The sequence below is a fragment of the Colletotrichum chrysophilum genome, assembly GCF_026319265.1.
Source record: "Colletotrichum chrysophilum strain AFK26 chromosome Unknown scaffold_141, whole genome shotgun sequence".
In the NCBI taxonomy this organism is placed as follows: domain Eukaryota; kingdom Fungi; phylum Ascomycota; class Sordariomycetes; order Glomerellales; family Glomerellaceae; genus Colletotrichum; species Colletotrichum chrysophilum.
The window spans coordinates 25,977-42,542 of NW_026517428.1; the positions used below are offsets into that span (position 1 = coordinate 25,977).

The 16,566-nt window shown below is 53.1% G+C and overlaps 8 protein-coding genes across 8 annotated transcripts; 4 read left to right on the forward strand and 4 right to left on the reverse strand.

The window, feature by feature from the left end:
• Nucleotides 1–784: 784 nt before the first annotated feature.
• Nucleotides 785–3,794, reverse strand: COL26b_011457 (uncharacterized protein; the record flags this gene model as incomplete). Its single annotated transcript, XM_053184124.1, has 2 exons — nucleotides 785–3,108; nucleotides 3,203–3,794. 2 exons carry the CDS (start codon nucleotides 3,792–3,794, stop codon nucleotides 785–787), a joined length of 2,916 nt encoding a protein of 971 aa, XP_053031900.1.
• A 464-nt stretch (nucleotides 3,795–4,258) lies between these two features.
• Nucleotides 4,259–5,272, reverse strand: COL26b_011458 (uncharacterized protein; the record flags this gene model as incomplete). The annotated part of the gene is made up of 1 exon (XM_053184125.1): nucleotides 4,259–5,272. One exon carries the CDS (start codon nucleotides 5,270–5,272, stop codon nucleotides 4,259–4,261), a length of 1,014 nt encoding a protein of 337 aa, XP_053031901.1.
• A 1,166-nt stretch (nucleotides 5,273–6,438) lies between these two features.
• On the forward strand, nucleotides 6,439–7,282 carry COL26b_011459 (uncharacterized protein; the record flags this gene model as incomplete). The annotated part of the gene is made up of 2 exons (XM_053184126.1): nucleotides 6,439–6,729; nucleotides 6,788–7,282. 2 exons carry the CDS (start codon nucleotides 6,439–6,441, stop codon nucleotides 7,280–7,282), a joined length of 786 nt encoding a protein of 261 aa, XP_053031902.1.
• A 938-nt stretch (nucleotides 7,283–8,220) lies between these two features.
• Nucleotides 8,221–8,717, forward strand: COL26b_011460 (uncharacterized protein; the record flags this gene model as incomplete). Its single annotated transcript, XM_053184127.1, has 2 exons — nucleotides 8,221–8,332; nucleotides 8,407–8,717. 2 exons carry the CDS (start codon nucleotides 8,221–8,223, stop codon nucleotides 8,715–8,717), a joined length of 423 nt encoding a protein of 140 aa, XP_053031903.1.
• Nucleotides 8,718–8,954: 237 nt separating this feature from the next.
• On the reverse strand, nucleotides 8,955–9,964 carry COL26b_011461 (uncharacterized protein; the record flags this gene model as incomplete). Its single annotated transcript, XM_053184128.1, has 4 exons — nucleotides 8,955–9,219; nucleotides 9,279–9,580; nucleotides 9,648–9,828; nucleotides 9,888–9,964. The coding sequence occupies 4 exons, from the start codon at nucleotides 9,962–9,964 to the stop codon at nucleotides 8,955–8,957; spliced, it is 825 nt and encodes a 274-aa protein (XP_053031904.1).
• A 689-nt stretch (nucleotides 9,965–10,653) lies between these two features.
• Nucleotides 10,654–11,961, forward strand: COL26b_011462 (uncharacterized protein; the record flags this gene model as incomplete). Its single annotated transcript, XM_053184129.1, has 1 exon — nucleotides 10,654–11,961. The coding sequence occupies one exon, from the start codon at nucleotides 10,654–10,656 to the stop codon at nucleotides 11,959–11,961; it is 1,308 nt and encodes a 435-aa protein (XP_053031905.1).
• A 445-nt stretch (nucleotides 11,962–12,406) lies between these two features.
• COL26b_011463 (uncharacterized protein) lies at nucleotides 12,407–13,746 on the reverse strand (the record flags this gene model as incomplete). Its single annotated transcript, XM_053184130.1, has 2 exons — nucleotides 12,407–12,551; nucleotides 12,611–13,746. 2 exons carry the CDS (start codon nucleotides 13,744–13,746, stop codon nucleotides 12,407–12,409), a joined length of 1,281 nt encoding a protein of 426 aa, XP_053031906.1.
• A 1,109-nt stretch (nucleotides 13,747–14,855) lies between these two features.
• COL26b_011464 (uncharacterized protein) lies at nucleotides 14,856–16,556 on the forward strand (the record flags this gene model as incomplete). Its single annotated transcript, XM_053184131.1, has 5 exons — nucleotides 14,856–14,885; nucleotides 14,945–15,176; nucleotides 15,229–15,768; nucleotides 15,821–16,334; nucleotides 16,397–16,556. The coding sequence occupies 5 exons, from the start codon at nucleotides 14,856–14,858 to the stop codon at nucleotides 16,554–16,556; spliced, it is 1,476 nt and encodes a 491-aa protein (XP_053031907.1).
• Between the last annotated feature and the right edge of the window lie 10 nt (nucleotides 16,557–16,566).

Here is a 16,566-nt window from a genome sequence, read left to right on the forward strand (position 1 = left end):
CTCGAGGCCGGATTCGTAAGGCTCGGCGGTGGAAACTCATGTTGATGGCAGCACTCTTGAGCTCGGGGGTGTCACGCATTCAGTAAGTGGTATGCGATCCAATCTCACCGGGCCGCCAAGCCATCTGCCCTAGTCTGATGTCTTACATGGTTGGATCTGCTTTCATGAAATAAACGTCATTTGTTTGGTGGGGTTTTTGACGCCCCTGTTCTCGGCTATCGAATGTCTCACAGCCACTTCAAGCCTTTCCAGTCATCGATTTCGCGCGAACGTGTCTGCTTGATCGCCACATCTTGAACATCGTCGCCCCTCAAACGCGGTCCCTACGGCCAGATTCACGACAGCTTCAGCCTCCCCAGCGCCACAAACAACAACCCAAAAGACGTTTGATATGGCGTGCGTTAGGCAGAATCATCGACACCTGGTTTTCGAATGGCGCTTTCCACGCTTCTTCATCTCTGCTTTCTCAGGTTAACCTCGCTCCCCAACTCTCGTCATCGACATCAGCCCGGCCGGTTACTGTAGCATCACCCTTTTTGAAAGCTCATAGATGCTGTCTGCTACAGACTAGTTATCAGGCTCCCATTTCCAGTCACCCTATCAACCGTGTTCTTTGCGCAATTTCGCTGCCAGCAAACCTGGTCTTTGCACCTTCCAAATGCAGCATGACATGGTCTTACAGTGTTTTACTGCTAATTTACCCTCTTTCGATTTGAACACTGAGCTAGTCTAAAACGTGTAAGCGGGCGCTTGTGTCTTCGAGCTACTTGTTTCACCTCTAAGCTCAGTCCACCCACCATTCTTGATCCTCAGAATATGCCTCTCCCTTCATGCCTCCACCAAAATATGCCATATGACGGGCATATTTCAAGAAGATGTTAAGCGCAGTCTCGTCTGTCGAAGAGGCTCTCCTAGCCAGCACCTCAAAATAGAGCGCCTTCTTTAAATCCTCTGATGATCCCATCAAGCCTTCGGCCGTTTCGCGAAGCAGTCGGGTCACAATCTCCTGATCATCCCAAACATCGCTAACGGCAACATCCTCCCCGCGCTGTCCCGCCTCAGCCACAACTGCTTCCTGCAGCCCCTCGACGCACCGTACCGTCGCGTCGGCAATGACGCAGGACGGTCCGGCAAGGGGTCTGATCTGCACGGGAAACTCGCTGTGCACCCGAAGCGGCTCTGGGTTCAGACTTAGCATCGCTAACCCGGCCCCTAGCTCTGCCGAAGACGGCGAAGTCGGCATGGACACCAGTAGGCCGGGCCCAGTGATCACCTCACCGGGCCGGAAAACCAGGGCGACGGAGCCGTTCCTGATCAGCTGCACCAGATCATCGTGCCGATCTGCGATTGCCTTTGGCCTTGATTCCTCATCTTCCTCCGATGATCGTGGATAACTCCCATCCTCTTTTCCGTCTTTTGGCTGCTCGTAGACATGAACTGCATACCACTGATCACCGTCCGTCGGGACCTTGATCATCAGAACGCGTGGGACGACCGTTTCGCCTCCTGCTTCTACATCTCTACCGTGCCCATCACCGTTCTCATCAGTCGATCCCGGTTCAGTGGGGAGCAGCCTTCCCACCATATCTAGGCCAACAAAGCAGTTGAGCTTCGCGCCGGGAAACCTCACTCTCAGGCCCTCATCTTCGATCCTGGCCGGGTAGGGGCTCGAAGGCGAGACAAACATGTTCCCGTATTTGGCATACTGCACCAACGTCCGGGGCGCCCAGCGGAAACCGGGCACCTGAACACGCGGGACGCACGAGAAGATGATGTCGCCCGGCAGCCCAGCGGCGCCCTGCAGCGTCTCGACCCTGCGCCACAATTGACACATCCCGTCCTCGGGCGTCTCCCCGTCGCCGATAAGAGGCTCAACCTCCCCGCGCGCCGTCTTGATGCGCAGATCCAGCAGCGTAGCTAGGCATATCACCTCATCGGACGCAACCGTCAAGCTGCGGTGCTTGAGCGCGTTGACCAGCATTTGCAGGAAGAAGTTCAACGGGTGCACTTTGCGCCCAGGGGTGTCGGTCTCGTCGGGGAGTTGCCACATGCTGACGCTGAGGTCGCGGAACTCTGCGATGAAGCGGAAGGCCAGGGTCGCTTCGTGCTTTGGGGCCTGCTTCAGCAGGTTGACGACTGATTCAAGGGAGAGGAGGCTGTCGCGGAACGCGAAGCAGAGCCTGTCGCCAGAGCCTCTGGCTCGCGACGCGCCGGCGAGAACGCCTTCCTGAAGCGTCCACATGCGACGCATCCACGGCGACGTATAAATGTGCGTGGCAACATCGATAAGACCCCTGGAGGTGTCTTCGAAGATGTCCCTAACACTCGTTGCCTGAAGGACCGCGCTCTTGACGAGCACGGCATAGGCGTTTGCATAAATCTCTCGCATCCTTGACAGGCACAAATTCTTACCGTACCCCGGAGTCGCGGGGCAGCACATTGTGTCGATCCACAGGTTTATCTGCCGGACTTTCGGTTTCGTCTGCACGTTGATCCCCGTTCCCGTCGTCTCCTCCTCCCGTAGCTTATCTTCGACCACCTGATAGGCCATCATCGACCAGTGCATCATATATGCGAGTTGACAGAACGGCAGTGCATTTGCTTGCACATTCCCCATCCCTTCAGACCACACGTGGGAGAGTGCGACATAGTGGTTTTCGGGGTCCTTTTGAGACTCCTCGTCGATGCTGATTGAGGTCAATGCCACCCCGAGACCGCCGTCCTCGAGCCTGCCGATGGCGAAGCAGGGAATGTCCCCTTTTTGATAGATCTCGATGAGGTGCTCCTCGTCAAATGTCATCATGCCTGGGCATTCGCACCCAGGACTCTCGTGTTTGGGCACCGCGGGGATTCTAACATTGCACCCATACTCTCGGCAGTCCTTGTGTAAATTAGCCACCGTGGAGTCGGCTTTGAAATTTTGCAGATAGTAGAACGCCTCAATGCTCGTGAAGGTGTCCCGAATCTTGCCAATGTTGCCGGGACACCAGCCCGCGTTGACCATGGCCCTCTTAGTCTCGGGGCTCAACGGATCCAGGAGGGGTGCAATGGTTGCGAACCACCCATATTTGGGTCGGGCTGGGAAGTACTGTTCGTCATGATTCATCTCTAAGCGGCAGTCTCATTAGCTAATTGTTCATCTGGAACGAGACGGAGCCCAGTCATCCTGTCAGAGCAGGGCAGATTGTCACCAGAGTCTTACCCGCCACTGGCCCATGCTCTAGAGCTGTCTGGACCGCCACGTCCAGTGTCTCAGCCACACTCGCCAGACAGATCATTTCATCTCTGAAGACCCGAAGAAAGCCGGGGAATCTGGAATCGATGTTGTCAAGAGCCTCGAACGCGGTCTCGAGGCATTCGTCGAGATGTTTGTGATATTCGTCGCCACGCCGAATGCTCGATAGACGTCCGGTTTCCCTCCATGCCGTCAAGTCCTTGTGCAACGACTTGGTCGAAAGCGCAGCGCTGCTCAGCTGTCCGTCATCGTCGAAAGTGAAAGACATGATTTTCTTCCGTGCATCATAGTCGCCGTCATCACCGAGTAAGTCTTTGATGAGCGCAAAGAACAGCCATCCTTGGTAGTAATCGAGGACGTTGTAGCTTGAGACTCCGGCTGAGAAACGGCCCTGGAGCGCATCGGCTTGGGTGGGTACGTGTGGATATTGACCGCTGAGAAGAGCGCCATGCCGGTCTGGGTAGTCGAGGAATGGCCCGGGGTTGTGGAACTGAGCCGTCGCGAGCTTAATGACCGGGTGCTCATTGATAGGGTCGCGTGGTAGAGGAAGATGTTCCATCTTTAAAGGCTACGTGCCCGGTGTACTAGTTCTGTTTAAGCAGGTCGTTGGAATGAAGAGAGAAAACATCAAAGATGGCCGATTTTCTAAAAGAAAGAAGATGACATGAGATTGAGCAGAGGCTGATGAAGTCCGACCAAACCAATCACAGACAAGGGCTTTCGGCACTTCGCTGCCTAGTGCAGGCAGCCATCGATCTGATGGGGCCCTATTTGCTTACATCAAGACCACGAACATGCACGTAATAAATTTGGTCATACAGGAATTGAGAATTTCATAATTTTTTAATGTAAGTTTAAAATTGAATCATTAGGTTGATAATATATTCAAACGGTTTCCCATTCACAACACTATCTTGCTGTGGTAAAAATAATCCCAACTGGTCCATAAAACCCAAACAACAGTTTTAAACTGTTGAACTCGGAGTCCGAACTCCCTGTGCCTAGAGGTTCGTCGAGTCTCCATTATGGATTGATCGTGAATGTGCATTTCAGGCCTGAGTGGTCACTCCAAGGGACGTTTTCCTCGGAGACCTCAGGACTTTGAACGACGATGGTACCTGGATGCATCACCTCCATGTACACAGGCGTCAGTCCCACCATCGCAACCCTGTCCATTCGATTGGGCGGGAACGGCGCGGTCCCGTCAACTCCCCAAGTGTACCCAGGCTCTTCGCCATGGACAGCCTTCCAAGCGTCGACAAGATTGTTCCCTTCGATGAGCGTTTCATCCTCAGGAAGAACCGGGTTGAAGTCTCCCGCGACCAGGCCGTGGCCCGCCTCACGTAGTATCTTTGACGCAAGCCAAAGCTGATGGGGCCGCAGAGACGGAATCCTGGCAAGCGAGTCCAGATGTACGTTGATGAGCTCGATGCGCTTGAATGTAGGCCGCCGGAGGATTGATGAGGGATTAGACGGCAGGAATATCTCACTGCAAAGTGCGTCTCTGCCGTAATACGACCGGTACTTGATGCGCGAAACTTGCCCAAGAGCCCAGTACTGAGCTCTCCCCAGGTGTCCGAAACGCGCCTTTGACATGAGCGTCATGGTCGCGAATAGATGGCCGCCCCAGTTGGCGGTGTCTTTCTCGCTGGAAGACCACCCGTCGCAAATCTGCTGATTCATCAGAATTAGAGGCACCATGCCCTTATTCACCTCTTGGAGGAAGATGACGTCCGGAACCGGCGCGTGGTCGAGGATCCTGGACAAGAGGTAAGACAGCCGTTTGGCGGAACGCTCGGCAAATGCGTCGACGTTCCATGTGGCTATCGTCAACTTCAAATCGGGGTCAAAGTTCCGAGTCGGTTCGTCTCGCAGGCTATCATTAGTGACATTTTCCACTGGTTTCCATTCTGAGGCTTCTTCGTCGAACTCATGCCATGACTGGGGAACGGGCGTGAGGTCGGGTTGATCTGGCGGTGGCGTCACGACCTTTAGCGGCGGACTCTTGGATTTGAGAACTGAAAGATAATTACCCATACTGAATTTCTTTTTATTTTTTTTATTCTGTGTTGATTTGCGAGATTTATGTGTATCGTTGGTGGGCGATGACGGTCTTTTGATGCTCTTCTGTTGGTAAACGGAGAAAACCAGATCCATGGATGCCCCTAGCGGTACTTAGTCACCGCACTAAGGTTCGGCGCAACAGGCCCGGGCATATGCAGGCAAAATAGGCAACCTTGGGGGCCATAATCAACCCTCAGAAAGAAAAGATAGTGAACCATACATGGCCTAGACACTTTTATGCAGCCAGGTGCATACTCAAAATGATCGCGCCTATTTCAAAGATGGAATCAAGAGATCGCACAGGTACCTAGTACAGACAAAGAGCATAGACAAACCCTGAGGTTATACCATACCATCAGGAATTATTATCACTCTGGAACTTTTCTTTCAGCTTCAATTATTAGAAAAGTGGAGTTGGAAAGCTTAGAGAATTGACCGTTTGGTGCCAACTGAGCGGGCTCTCGGTACAACCTGCGTTGTCTCGTGAAACTACATGTATCTGAGATACCTTACGTGTCACATTATCGAATCTCATACTTTTTTATCTTAATATTGGGAGCAGGTGATGTACAACATATACGAAGGTCGGTGCATCCATGAATATTATCAAATTTGATGGGTATTTGTTTGACGCACAGTAAATGACTCACTTGATAGCCATAATGTTCTGCGTACCCAGCTGTTGCGAGACCTAAGGATGGGCGATGCCGACGGTCTTGGCTGCATCGGATGTTGTCATTCTTCAGGTGCATGTTGCAATCCATTAGGAAGACTTTGTCATTGGTGGATTAGTAGCCTTTTTAATGTCCCCTTCATGCGGGAAGTCGCATTCTGAAGTGGCAACGTGGCTCTCGACCAACAAAATGGACCGCTGTCAGACCGGTCAGCGGAGCGCATAATCCTAACATGAGGTGCCAACACAATGCTGCATACCGGGCGCGTATCTGTAACACAAAAGACCCCTTAAAATTGGAGAGCCACTATGGGCGGGAAAGAAACCACACAACTGCGATGAGTCTGTCAGGCGCATTAGTTCCACTTCTTGTGGAACGATGCTGCTTTACTTAAGCTGGCTAATCTGCCTGCCATGATGACCACTTCCGGCCCATTTCATGGTCAAGTCACTTTCAACCGCCACAATGACTTATGAATCTGGCGTGCAAGTTCTCCACCTAAGCATGCCAAGAACTGGCAGCACATCTATGAAGGCTGCTTACGAAGAACTTGGACTACCGACGTACCATGGCTTCGAATACATGTTACGACCTGACGACCAAAAGGCCTGGACAGAAGCATATCTTGCCAAGTATGAAGGGAAGGGAACACCTTTTGGACGAAAGGAATTTGACGAGATCCTCAAGGGATGGGCCGTTCTGTCGGACTGTCCCGTACTTGGATTCACGGATGACTTGCTTGAGGCCTACCCAGACGTGAGCGAGCTCGTAAAAGTGTCCCCGGGTAAAGCATGATTCTAATCACTGCGTCTAGGCGAAAGTGGTCCTTGTGGACCGGGACATCGATAGCTGGTACAAGTCCTTCAATGAATGTGTCGTCGCACCATTCTCTGACTGGCAGGCTTGGGTGGTCATCAACATTTTCGAGCGTTTCAAGAATCCACAGCCAACGATCATGACGCAGAAGGTGCTGTACAAGATTTTCGACGCCCACGACATTAGCAGCTGGCGCGATAATCTCAAGAAGACAAACTTGGAACACGCCGAGAAGATTCGGAGAGTTGTTACTAAAGAGCGGCTGCTAGAATACAAGCTGGGGTCTGGCTGGGGACCTTTGTGCACGTTCTTGGGCAAGGATGTGCCCGACAAGCCGTTTCCTCATCTCAACGACTCGGTTGAGTTTGAAAAGTGGACGAGGGAGTTCAAGGATCAACAGCTCAAGCAAGGTTTATTGGCGTTCTTGAAGTACGGCGCCGTGCCGGTCATAGCCGCCGCAGGGACGATCTTCCTGAGGCGGGCCCGAGCTTAACGCCGCCGGCACCTGGGCTATTGGAAACACTCCGGGCCGACGGGTGGGGCCCTCTCGGGCCTGCTCCGGGACTCTTCCGGGAACGTGAATAAGAGGGCGCCATAATGTACATGGTGACAGAGCAGTGATATAATCAAGCATTCCAGCAGTGCAAGGCTTGGGCGCGGGGTGCTCGGCCCGAGGTGATGAAATCATTGACTTTTGTGACTGAGACAAAGCTCTGAGCCGATCGATCAGAGGACGGCGGCGGGAGTCAGGAATGCGGCGAGCCTCACCAGCCACATTGAGATTGCGCTAAAGTCGAATCCAACCGAAGACGGAATTTTCCCGTCGCGCTCCCGCCCAAGGCGCGGAAGCTCAGCCTGGCATGCCTGGGGAAATCTGGCTTGCTTGACTTGGCAGTCGCATCCTTCGCCCCTTGGCGCCGATCCAATGGTCTGATCGTAAGTGCCTTCTGACATAATCGTCGGGATTGTATTAGCGCCGTTGCGCCGGTTCCTCTACTCAATTGCTGGCCCCAAGTGAGACCGGCGAACATTGTCCCGACTGTATTAGTAAGTGGGAGTGCTGAGCCGCCTTGGCAATACTTTTCGTGACTCGCTCAGCCATCGCTTGGTTGAATCCTTCGAGGGTTACAGGGTATACTCTAAACCATCGTATTCTTGTCCAGTTCTGATCAGTGAAGAGTTACTAAGACGGGCTTGAATCCCACCGCAAGAAGATATTGGCCAAGAACGCCAAGCTGCGTCGGTGATTGCAGTGTATTGATGTGTATTGATGATGGTCATAATTCACCGATGATAAATACTACCCATTCAACTTTCCAATAATCCATGTCAACTCAAATGCTTCAGTCTGATGTAAGGCAAACAAGTCTCTAATACGCAGGAACTTCATTTTCGAGCTCTTTATCTCAACCATACCATACTACAAACACAATGTCTGGACTCAAGTACTTCTCTTACAGCGACTATGGCAAGACCCTTCTTGAGGAGATGCACTACAGTCAAGCTGTTCGAGTCGGAGACAACATCGAGATATCAGGCCAAGGTGCGCAGTTCCTCCAATTTTATTCGAGAGTATGAAGGCTTCCTCCGTGCCCATGCTTACCTAACCCCATCTAGGCGGCTGGGACCCGGCAACAGGGAAGGTTCACTCTGATCTTTTGGATGAAATCGACCAAGCATTCTCCAATGTAGACTTGACCTTGAAGGATGCTGGGGGAAAGGGTTGGTCACAGGTTTTCCGAATCCGTCTCTACGCTCTCGATGAAGCGTGGACCTCAGAGGGCATGGGTCGGATGGTAGAGAACATGAAGAAATGGGCACCTGATCACGCGCCTATCCTGACAGGCGTCGGGGTCGCGAAACTTGGGCAACCAGGGATGCGTATCGAGGCGGAGGTATCTGCTTATGACCCGCAGGGGGCTCAATAGTTGCATCTGTGCAGCTACAGAAAAGGACTATATGAGACAAAGCTTGAAGCTGGCTATCAATTGATGGAGTAGAATGAATTATGCGATCGCTATTATCTATGCTCATACTCTACGCCTCGACCTGATTGTTTGTCCTTTCCGTGGGTATCATTAACCTCAGATACATCCTTTGAGCCGTTGCCAGGAAACATCAATGTCCTCCTGGAGCTTGAGACTCTTACACAAACGGAGAGTGGCCTATCTCCTGCGCTGGCAGTACCATATGGCGACAGCAGCCAGAGCGACTCCAGCGGATGAAAAGATGCGCATGGTCTTCTTGACGGCGGGGGCAAGGACCATCTCCGCAGCGACGTGGAAGTCAGCCATCGCGTTGATGCGAGGATACGGCTCCTCTGGGACGTCATGGCCCAGGAAGGTGCAAATTTCCTCCCAACCGAATCCCTTCTCGAGATTCAATACAAGCAATCTCTCGGGCGGCACAAGAGCCTTGACGCTTGTAAGGCTATGGAAATGTCAGTCAGGGACTAGGCTTAGGAGAATCGGGGTGAGGATGTGACTTACTATTCAGTGTAGCTCTTGGCCATGGCGTCCTTGAAGCCAGGATCGCTGGGCTCGAGGCCACCAGACCATCTATGTGTCATGGCCTTGAAAAGCGCCCTCAACTCCCAGACGAAGCTGTCGAAGTATCTGACAATTGACAGAGGCGGTTGTGCGAGCTTCGCATGGTATGCACCTAGAGATCCAGCAATGGACTTGGCCCAAGACTCTGGTGTTCGCTCGGTCAAGATGAACTTGACGTTGGGATCTTCCAAATACTCCGTGACAATGTTGGGGCACAGATAGCAGGGGCTCTCAACAATACACTGGGTTTGAATTAGCCAATCCGGATTCTTCTCGTCACTGAACCTAAGTTATGAATATTTTACTTACGTCGTAACCAGCAAACAGCTTATCGAATTCAGCTCGACCAAAAGGCTTGTCCGTATCATTGGCGATAATAGCCTCTTGAAGCGCCCTCATTTGCTGAAAGCCATAGGGCAGCAATTCTGAGATGTGAAAAGGCTTGTAGCCCAATGTCTTTAGAGCCTGCCATAGCCCAAGAGTGCCTGTTCTGCGCCGACTTTAGCCCCCAACACCAACATATCTGATGCAGTTTCCGTCTAAACTGACCTGCTTGGACCAAGTCCAATAACCTTCATAGGCCGCTCTTCTGCGGGCGCGGGAAGTTTATCGACAGCACGGGACATTTTTCGTATGCAACAGATCGGTATGTTACCACAGGAAGGTTTGTCGGGTTCGCTCCGCTGCAGCAGCTTGGTTCAAGGGCGGTGTTGCGGACCTTTTACTCGTGACCCTACCTCCCTCCCGTCCACGTGCGGTGACCCATCTGCAGTCTTCTCAACTGCCGGTTCAACCCTGGTGGAGGGAGGAGATGGATGCCCCAGCCCCTTGCCACGTCGTGTTATCTACGACTCCATCACGACGCATGACTCGCCTGCCGCCGCCGGTCGACTGCGACTCATGCGAGTGCGTTCCAAATGTCCGGGGTAATATTTTGAGTTTACGTCGCTATCAGAGATCCGCAGCGGACTTGTTTCTTCTCTCGTGCTTCTGGAAATCAATCAATTGATACCCTATCATGAATCATCCTGGTTACGCGCCCGATCTCGGTAGATAGCTTGATAATTCCCCCTCAACCTTCCCTGTTGCGCGGGCTTTGACACATCAGCACACATCGACGAATCAGAAGCTCGGAAATGCCAATGCATCGATAAGCCGTTTATCCCTCCTAAATGCAAGAGAGAGTGTCTCAGCTGCAGCGCGAAAGTGTCCGTTGGCTTGTGAATGCGCCAGGCTGTTCATCCAATCGCTAAATTCAGCCACGTCGTCTCAAGACAAGCCAACCTCAAGTCTCACCGACAATCCGATCACGAAAATGCATCTATCAACGCCAGAGGGCGCGGGCACGGTCGCACCGAAGGATCGACGGCCGCTGAAGTTCTTGCTTCACTGCTTCTCGGCTACCGGTCATGTCTTGCCTATGCAGGCCGTTGCGAGGGAGCTTGTTGAGCGAGGGCACGAAGTTGTTTGGACGACAATCGCTCCTCAAGAAGCCCGAGTTGTTGCTTCGGGAGCGAAATTCGTCCCGGCGGAGAATGTGATCAAGGTCGATGCCAATCTTGACGGTGCAGATCCGAAGGACATGGCAGAAACAGCGGAGGTCATGTTCGGCGGGCGGCTCACGGCCCAAGTGGCTGATATCCGCAGGGTACTGAAGACATTCAAGCCTGACTATGTCTTGAACGATGCACTCCCGCAGGGCATGGCAGCTGTGTACGAACTTGGAGAGATCCCATCCTACGCGACGCTCGGAGTTGTTCCTCTGTACCTCCCGGAGGTCGGGCCCGAGCCCACCGCGCATCCGGCGCAGTCTGCCCTCGGCATGCTCCTGAGTCAACCGCGGCTGGTTCTGCCGGTCATCAATCCGGAGAGAGAGAAATTAGGCCTGCCGCCGCTGAAGCCCACAGATGCATTCTCATACAGCCCATTCCTGCATATCCAGGCTTCGTGCCCATCGCTTGAATTTCAAGAAGGGCCCGAGCCTATCATCCCTCAAGCACACTATGTCGGGCCCTTGGTCGCAAAGATCGGAAGCTCAAACGCCAACTTGCCTGAGTGGTGGGATGATGTGCTCAGCGCGCCTTCGAAGGGACAGGACATTCTTTTCCTCACGCAGGGAACCTTTGCCATGGACCCGACGTCGCTCATCATTCCTGGACTCCAGGCACTGCAAGAAGACAAGCGCTTCCTGATAGTGGTGCCGTCGAAGCTTGGAGACGAGATCCGAGCGAAGGTGCAGATTGAAGACAACGTCCGCATCGCGGATTGGGTTCCTTACGACCAGCTCCTCCCGCGCACGAGACTACTCATCACCAACGGTGGTTACGGCAGCGTCACACAAGCACTGTCCCACGGCGTTCCTCTCATCTGCGCTGGTACATCAGAGGACAAGAAGGACACGTCTGCACGGGTGTCGTGGGTTGGCGCAGGTATCGACTTGAAGACAGACAACCCTTCTGTGACCCAGGTCAAGGAGGCGGTCTACAAGATTCTCAATGACTCAAGTTACAAGGACAATGCGACTAGAATCCGGGAGGAGTTGAATGCACAGGGCGGTGCGAAGAGGGCTTGCGATTTGTTAGAGAAGGCTGCACTAGAGCTAGACGTCAGCAAAAGCATATAAAACGTAGAGTAGCTTTGATGGAACATTTTATCGGAATATTTGGAGACGTAAATGCATAGATGCGTCATTAGCTATAATAGAGTTCAACGTCAATAAGGAGCCGAAAGTATGCTGCTCGCTTCTCACAAAAGATGCAACCAAGGCCCTGTCGCAACCACTGGTCAGTGCATGCCAAGCTTCTTAGGCATGATGACATAGCTTCATAGCCGAAAGCCAAGTTCAACGTCGGCCAAGATTCCAACTAAACACCAAAGAAAACATCCAAGGTTACTAATTGAACATTGTAAAGTGGCATGCAATATTTTATTTGAATGGATGCTATGTACAGTTTGAGATCTCACGTATCCGACACTTTGACCTCGCAATACACAACACCTATAAACTCATCTGGATATCAACTAAGAAAAATAAAACAAGACTCCAAACAAGCATGCGAATCCTTCGTCTACGGCTTACGTGAGCAGATCTTATCCTTCTCACAATCGAAGGACTGGGGGCTGAGATAAGTGACCACTCTCAGCTGACCCTTGGCCAACGCGCAACCAACATAGTAGTGGCTGCCGCACCGGGAATCCAGCGTCTTGGTACCGCTGTGGAGACGTCAGCACGGGAATTAAAGATCTAGATCGATGGCGTGACGATAACTTACAAGATATCGACCATGGCCGCTTCGTAGTTGTCCATCATCTCATCCGATCGGCGTGTGGAGAAGAACTTGCGGAGGCGGGACAGCACATCCACGTCGCTCTTGCAGAAATACTGCGGAGAGATGTACACCTTGGGCGAGATGGCCTTGCCGCAGCCGAGGGTGTAGTAGAAGCCGGGGCTAGCTCTGCCGGGCGCGTCGTCGGGAAGCATATCCGAGGCGTCTCCGAGAAAGGTCTTCCAGAAGTCCTTGAGATCCTCGATGGCCTCCCCTGACATGTCGAGGCGGCCGCCGAGGGTGATGCAGTCCATCATGTACTCAAAGGTCGTGTGGCGGGCTCTCATGTACACCTTGATGCGAGCATCCTTGGGCGCCAGACAGTCAATGGCGAGGATGCCCGTCTCGAAGTTGTACTTCTCTGTGCCTTCCCGGAGGAAGTCAAAGAGGGGCTCAGCATTGAGGGAGTTGAACTGATCTGGCGGAAGGCTGCGGATGGAGCGCTCTACGAGCTCGAGGTTGCTGATGCCCAGCTCCTCCGCCTTGAGTCCGGGGTAGATGTAAATCTTCATGACAGGGCCGGTCTTCTCAATGTCGAGTGCGACCACAGTGCCGGCTTTGGGTGTTGTCTCCTCGACGAAGCAGTCAACTGTCTTGGATGTGCGGTTGTCATGCTGCAGGATCTGGTTCGTGAAGTGCTTGTACCACTCCAGATCCAGACCCGGCACCATCTTCTGCTGTTGGAGCTTGAAGATCCAGTCGTTTGTCGCATACCTGTTGAGAGGATCTAGCTCCGTACCGGCATGTGCGCCGATGGGCTCGAAGCTATACCTCACGACAGCATGGTTATCTCTTCCCCATTCCCAGCTGAAGTCGATCGGCGTGGAGTCTGGCGTCCCAGGACTCCTCCATCTCCTGACATTGCCGTGGCAATCTGGAGAAGGGCCAAGTTCAGGGGCCACAAAGAGGGAGTAGAAGTTGAGCTCGCGATACTGTTCTGCTGCGCTGTAGCCGGCGTACTTGAGGAGCTTGGAGAACATGCGCCCTGTCCTGTCCCACCAGAACTGGGAGTCGTCGTCCCTGAACCGGAGAACCGAGTTCAGGAAGTCCCAGGGCTCATTTGACATGATCATTTCACCCATTTTGGCGGCTGTTGAAAAAAAAGACTGTGGTATAGTTCGAAGGGCGCTGAAGCTTCTGAACACGAAAGTAGAGTATTGTTGAGAGCTGAGCCTTGGTTCTGGAGAATCAAGCTCCTCAATTTATCACATGCGACCGCATTACCTCCATTACCTCCTCGTCTTTGCATATCTCTTCCATTACACTGGGAGCTGCATCTTCGATGGCTTACAGTTCATTGGTTCATCCCATGTGGAATTGAACAACCAGGGTACACCGCCAGGGAATCGGCACACAACAGGGTAGATGTTTCGCGCAGGCCTGTCACGTTTCGCGATATCTACGCCCGACCAGGGCACCCTAGGAGTGTTCGTCCGAGAACGAGTTGATCGTCCAGGGCATACGACCAGTGAGCAGGCATTGCCTGGATAAGACCTCATCTGCCGGCCGGGCCAGCTCCGACGACGACTCCGACGACGGTGACGAGTAATTCCGTATTGTCACATTCGTGCGACAGCGCGGCACCGCAGCCACAGGCTGCCCCCACAGATCGAAGCTTTGATATCTATTCATATCAGTGGAGGAAACGGGTCCCGGCAGTAATCGCTAAAGTATATTAAATTGCTTGGCCGGCGGCGAGTCAGCCGCCCTCCACGATTACCCCAGAAGCCAAGATGAGCATCGACGAACGTCCCATCGCTGCCCAGTCCGTCCAAGCGTAACGGCGTAGGTTCGTGAAGTTCGGGGCCATCCGCTCCCAAGCCCACGGTGCGGGGTGACAATGGCAGCGGATCCTTTGACCGAAAGTTTAAGCACCTGCTTGATTGACAGATAACAGTACGCTGACGCCGCGAATTGATTTCTTGATAGGGAGCTGTCTGTATGACTCGCCAAGCGGCTCCCACACCCGACAGCGGCGATGCGTCATATTACGGGCGTGATTCCCTCCCCCTTTGGGAACGTGATGCCGTTTCCACATCCCGAATACTCGTGGACAGCTGCGCATGAGAGTATTCTTGCCCTTGTCAGGTGATTTGTCGACTACGCCTTGCTCCCTTCGTTTCATATGCCCAAGGGCCTCCGCGCGGTATCGTACACAGGCGGGGTCTTGCAACCTCACTGACTAGCTGCAATGGCGGTGCTTGGAATTATTGTGCTTCTGGTAGGTCTGAGGGACGAAAACTTGACTAACAGATTGATACTAATCTGGCTCGATCCCAGGCGATCTTGGGAGTTGTCGCCAAGTGCGTTTACAACGCATTCCTACATCCACTTCGCCACTATCCTGGTCCGAAGCTGGCTGGAGTTACCCGCGCTTACTATCTCTGGTACGATGTCCGTGGGGTAAGTCACTGGAAGGTCAAGGAATGGCACGAGAAGTACGGCGAAGTCGTCCGAATTGCGCCGGGCGAGCTCTCGTACACTTCCATTCAAGCCTGGCAGGCTATCTATGGTGCGTTTTTACACCCATTAGCTTGGTCTTTACATTGACTAACATGAATCAGGCTTTCCCAATCGGGAAGGTAATGGTAACTACGAGAAGGATGCCCAATGGTGGAACAAGAATGTCAATGGTGTTGAGAACATTCTCACTGCCGACGATGCCGGTCACAAGCGTATGCGTCGGCTCCAGAACCCAGCCTTCTCCGACAAAGCACTGAAGGCCCAAGAGTCCGTCATCACCGGCTATGTCAACCTTCTGGTTCATCAGCTCCATGGCCAAGTCTCCAGCCCCGACACGTCGTTGGTGGATATGAACTCATGGTACAACTTCACCACATTCGACATCATTGGTGATCTGGCTTTCGGCGAACCTTTCTACTGTCTTCGGGATGCGCAATGGCATTGGTGGCTTCATGCCGTTTTCGACATCTTCCAGGCCGGTACCTACCTCCGCGCCGCTCGTCGTTTCCCCTCGCCGTTGTCTGAGATGCTGCTGCTTCTCATTCCCCGCCGCCTCATCAAGACGAGAGTTGCCCAGTTTAACTTTGGTGTTGAGCGCGTGAACAAGCGGTTAGAGAAAAAGACTGAACGCCCCGACTTCAGTAAGTGCCTCGCCGTCGGACATCGTGAAGAAGCTGCTGACCAACGGTGCAGTGTACTATGTTCTCCAAGGAACTGATGAGAAGGGCATGACCATGGAAGAAATCTACGCCGCTGCCCAGGTCCTCATCGTCGCTGGAAGTGAGACCACAGCCACAGCACTCACCACCGCGACCTACTACCTCTGCGAAAACCCCGACACCTTGGCAAAGCTGACTGCTGAGATTCGTGACACCTTCGAAAAGGAGGAGGACATCACCATCCAAAGCACAGCCAAGCTAAGCTATCTCACCGCCGTCATCGAGGAGGCTCTTCGCCTTGGGCCCCCGGGGCCCGGCACCTTCCCTCGAGTGGTTCCTGATGGTGGAAGAACCGTATGCGGCGAATTCGTTGCTGGTGGCTACTCCGTCGGTGTGCACCACTTATCTGTCAATCGCTCTCCGGTGAACTTCCGCGAGCACGACGGCTTCCACCCCGAGCGCTGGCTTGGCGACGAACGTTTCGAGTCAGACAAGAAGAGTGCCGCACAGCCGTTCTCCTTTGGTCCGCGAAACTGCATTGGCAAGAAGTAAGTCATGACCTAGGCCCCATATGTCTTGCTTGATATGAGAAGATCTGACACATATGCAGCTTGGCATACGCTGAGATCCGCGTCATTCTCGCACGCGTCGTATGGAACTTTGACATGAAGTTGCACCCTGATAGTGCTGGGTGGCTTGGAAGGCAGAAGATGTTTACCACGTGGCACAAGACTGAGATGAAGGTTCATCTCTCTGCTCGTGCGAGATGAAATCCTTCAT